General features: G+C 50.6%; 1 protein-coding gene across 1 annotated transcript in view; it reads right to left on the reverse strand.

Moving 5' to 3' along the window:
• NANOS1 (nanos homolog 1 (Drosophila)) overlaps positions 1-259 on the reverse strand; it is a 1,355-nt gene extending 1,096 nt beyond the window's left edge. Inside the window, exon 1 of the mRNA XM_006880152.1 lies at positions 134-259. Coding sequence (XP_006880214.1) covers positions 134-259 — 126 coding nt within the window. The remainder of the gene's footprint in view (positions 1-133) is intronic.
• Positions 260-1,422: the final 1,163 nt, after the last annotated feature.

A 1,422-nucleotide genomic window follows, 5' to 3' on the forward strand; every position in this document is an offset into this window, starting at 1 on the left:
TTCACTCCGGCCGGGGGCGGGCGCGGAGCCGCCTCGAGCCCTGGCGCTAATTGGCTGCTGACCACAGCCCCCCTGCGCCTCCGGGGCCGCTCCAGACTCTGATTGGTGAATCCTGGCAGGGGGCGTGGCTTACCAGAGCAGCTGGGAGGGCAACTGAGAGGAGGGGCAGATACTGGACCGCCTTCGCCTGGGCGCTGGGCCTGGGCTTTGGAGCCGGTGACCGGGCCTGAGGGAGGCTTATCGCGGACAGGACAGTCATGGCGACAGCGGACGGCCCAGGACTCACGCACCACCTCCCTGCCTGGAACAATCCTAGGCCAGTCTTCTGGGAAGCCCCTCTCCTTGTTTCATCGGCATCAGTAGAAAAAGCTGTGCAGAAGGAGGTCAAGCCCTACCTGGGATGCTGCTCTCACCTTCAAGCGACTCAAACTTCCAGAAACTTTTGTGTGCCAGACGCTTTGGGATGCATTCGCCCGGGGAGAGCCCGTCACCTAACCCTCTGAAGCTCTGAGGGTATGGTTCTTGCACTGTAAAGTGGCTGAGGATGCCACAGCAGCACCTTTCAAGAGGTGTGCAGACTGAAGCTGAGTGGATGCTAACTGGTGTTTTTTTGTGGGGTGACAACCTCGGAGAGCAATTGGGGTTGTGTGCCCACTCCTGGCCTGCGGGAAATCTAGGATTTATGTACAAGTCAGGAAAAGAAGCAAACCAAAACAGCCAAATTCAAGAGTATCATTTAATACTTTGACATATACTTATGGGGCTGGTGGCATAGTGCAGTAATCAATGTCTCAGGTAGCTGACTGAAAGGTGAGTAAATCCAACCCATCAGGTGATCTGTGGCAGAAAGATGGTTGAAATCATACCCCTCACTCTCCCCAAGTCTGCGCTTCAGAAGCCCAGTGAGGGTCTCTGTGATTAAATTGATACCAGGGCAGTGGATTTATATGTATGTATCTTTATCTATCTATCTATCTATCTATCTATCTATCTATCTATCTATCTATCTATCTATCTATCCATCCATCCTCTGGTCACCTCGTGATAAGGAGTGATGCTGTCTATATCTATCTATCTATCTATCTATCTATCTATCTATCTATCTATCTATCTATCTCTGATATATCGGGCCTGTCTTTCATTGTGTGTTGTTCAAACATTCTTCTAGGTTGTATAGCCCTGGTGTGTCCACTTGCTGTACAGAGGTAACTTGTGGTTGTTGTGAAGCTGAACACTGTGACACTGATGTGTCAAATGCGTTAATGGCTTGGTTACCCAATGCAGACAGAGAGTGGGGTGCAGCTCCCTGATTAAAACAAGCTTGGAAGCATCCACTTCCGTAATAGCTTGCCTCTGGAAACCCTATGAACCTGAAGAAAGGATGAAAGACACACAAGCGTTGAGGCCTCTCTTTCATAGGGT

This window comes from Elephantulus edwardii, unplaced genomic scaffold (assembly GCF_000299155.1).
Source record: "Elephantulus edwardii isolate Elephantulus edwardi_28Jun2011 unplaced genomic scaffold, EleEdw1.0 scaffold00006, whole genome shotgun sequence".
Classification (NCBI taxonomy): domain Eukaryota; kingdom Metazoa; phylum Chordata; class Mammalia; order Macroscelidea; family Macroscelididae; genus Elephantulus; species Elephantulus edwardii.